This window comes from Nestor notabilis, unplaced genomic scaffold (genome assembly GCF_000696875.1).
Source record: "Nestor notabilis isolate BGI_N333 unplaced genomic scaffold, ASM69687v1 scaffold23702, whole genome shotgun sequence".
Classification (NCBI taxonomy): Eukaryota; Metazoa; Chordata; class Aves; order Psittaciformes; family Psittacidae; genus Nestor; species Nestor notabilis.
The window spans coordinates 305-2,433 of NW_009919038.1; the positions used below are offsets into that span (position 1 = coordinate 305).

Below are 2,129 nucleotides of genomic sequence, written 5' to 3' on the forward strand. Positions count from 1 at the left end.
GATGGAGCTCCTGATCCATCTGGAGGCTTCCTTGGGAAAAGGGATCCTGGTGCCCTTGGAAAGCTCCTGCCCGTGTCTGTGGTGTTCTGGTGCTGAGGGCACTGCCGGGACCCCCACTTTGCCCCATGGCAGCTCCTTCCTTCCCCCCGGCTGCAGCCCAGCTGCTCCTCGTGGGGCTGGGACTCCTTTGGGTTTCCTTAAGATGGACAAAGGTTGCTCAGGTTGGGCAGAGCTGCTGCTCTTTGGCCATGAAGCTGTTGCAGCAGCAGAGGGGACACGCCTGGTGCTGCCTCACCTCAGAGTTGGCAGTGTCAGTGCCAAAAAAGCCTGGTGAGATGCTTCCCAGGGCTTCCCATGTCCTTGAGGTGCCCCTATGCTTGTGAGTTCAGGCCCCCTGTCCCACCTTCTCTGTCCCCTCGTGCTAACAGTTCTCCTCTCCTGCAGGTGACCAGGATGCTGCACCATGGGAAGCACTGGAGGTCCATGTGCAAGGGGCTCGTCCTGGGGACCCTCCTGACCAGCTTCATGCTGCTGCTCTACTCCTATGCCGTCCCCCCACTGCAAGTCAGCATGACAGAGTGAGTGTGGGGTCCCAAGTGTCTCCCCCGGCAGCTTGGCCACCCTGCTTCACACCCAACCACAGCTTTCCACCTCTGGAAAGCTTGGGAAAATCCTGGAGCTTCCCAGGCTCTGGTGGCTTTACATCAAGACATCCCCTTCCTACAATCTCCTGCTGGTGACTGCACCCCATGGGATGGTAAAGGTGAACCCCAGCTCCCTGGGGGGCTGAGAACTCTCACTTTGGGACAGGATGGATATGTGTGTATCCATACACACACCCTGGGTGATGGTGAGACAAGGAGGTGCAGGAGCCTCCCAGCCCACCACAGTTTCATGTCCCCTGGGAGGAGGAAAAGCACCTCAGGGACATTCCCCAGCAGCCAGGAGCTGCAGGCAGAGGGAAGCAGTTATTTGGGTGCATGTCATCAAGGGCTTGTCCTTCCAGAGCTACCAGAGGGCTTCCACATGTACACTGTCACGCAGAGCGATGGGCAGGGGGAGGATCAAAGCTCTCTACTGCCTGGCAAAAGCTCAGCTCCTGGTATTAGATTTATCTCTAAGCTTATCACCTGGATCCACCTGTGGGTGCTGCATGAGCTGCTGCCCATGCTGCAGAATGGGATTGTTATCAGGGATCAGCTTTGCACCTTCATTAACGGTGTCCAAAGTCACTCACAGAGGGCTCTGCTCACTGCCCCAGGCAGCTCGGGTAACACACACGGAGTTCACAGTGCTCCTCTGTGGAGCCAGACAGGGGCATTATTCCCCTCTTCACGGGGGTGCTGGACCCTCCACTGCTCCTACAAGGGGTTGGGAGCTTCCAGGCCTCACAAGAACATTAATAGTTCCTGTCCATGGAGTTATGGCCATGGAGAGCTCATCTTGATGCACGTCTCAACATCACCCGTACCAGGGCCACCACGGCCATACCCGTGGGGAAGGATGGGGGCCCCCTGCTCAGGCTGTGCTGATGCTGGTGGGGTCTTACCCCCATAGCAGCACATCCTCAGTGGCTGGGGTTGTCCAAGGGCGGGTGAGCTTGGTTTTGGTGGGTTGGGGTACATGTGACATCAGGAGGTCTGGGATGGTGGGGGGTACAGGGGCTGTGCCCAAACCCAACCTCCTCTGCACTGGGGATCCTGGTGGGTGCTGGGGGTGAGCACCCACCCCCAGGCTGAGCACCCTTCCCAGGTCCAGCTCCTCCAGGAAGGAACACAGCCGACCTCAGTGGTGGCTGGGCTGTCTTGGCCCAACTGCCCTCTCACTTTGTCCCATCTCCTCCCCACCAGGATCCCCATCTCCTCCTCTTGCTCCTCCTCCACAGCCCCTGGCAAGGCTCCAGCAGCGGCGGCCAACGGCACGGGCATCCCACCGGGCCGGAGCTGCGTGCCCAAGGTGAATGTCATGTTCATGAAGACACACAAGACGGCCAGCAGCACCATCCTCAACATTCTCTTCCGCTTCGGGGAGAAGCACCACCTCAAGTTTGCCTTCCCCAATGGCCGCAATGACTTCTACTACCCGGCGTTCTTCGAGCGCAGCCAAGTGCAGCACTCACGGCCTCGCGC

General features: G+C 59.1%; 1 protein-coding gene across 1 annotated transcript in view; it reads left to right on the forward strand.

Annotated features, from left to right (window-relative positions):
* Positions 1 to 453: 453 nt before the first annotated feature.
* The window catches only part of GAL3ST1 (galactose-3-O-sulfotransferase 1), a 2,508-nt gene continuing 832 nt past the window's right edge, over positions 454 to 2,129 (forward strand). Inside the window, 2 exon segments of the mRNA XM_010010048.1 lie at positions 454 to 578; positions 1,851 to 2,127. Of these exon segments, the coding sequence (XP_010008350.1) occupies positions 454 to 578; positions 1,851 to 2,127 (402 nt within the window).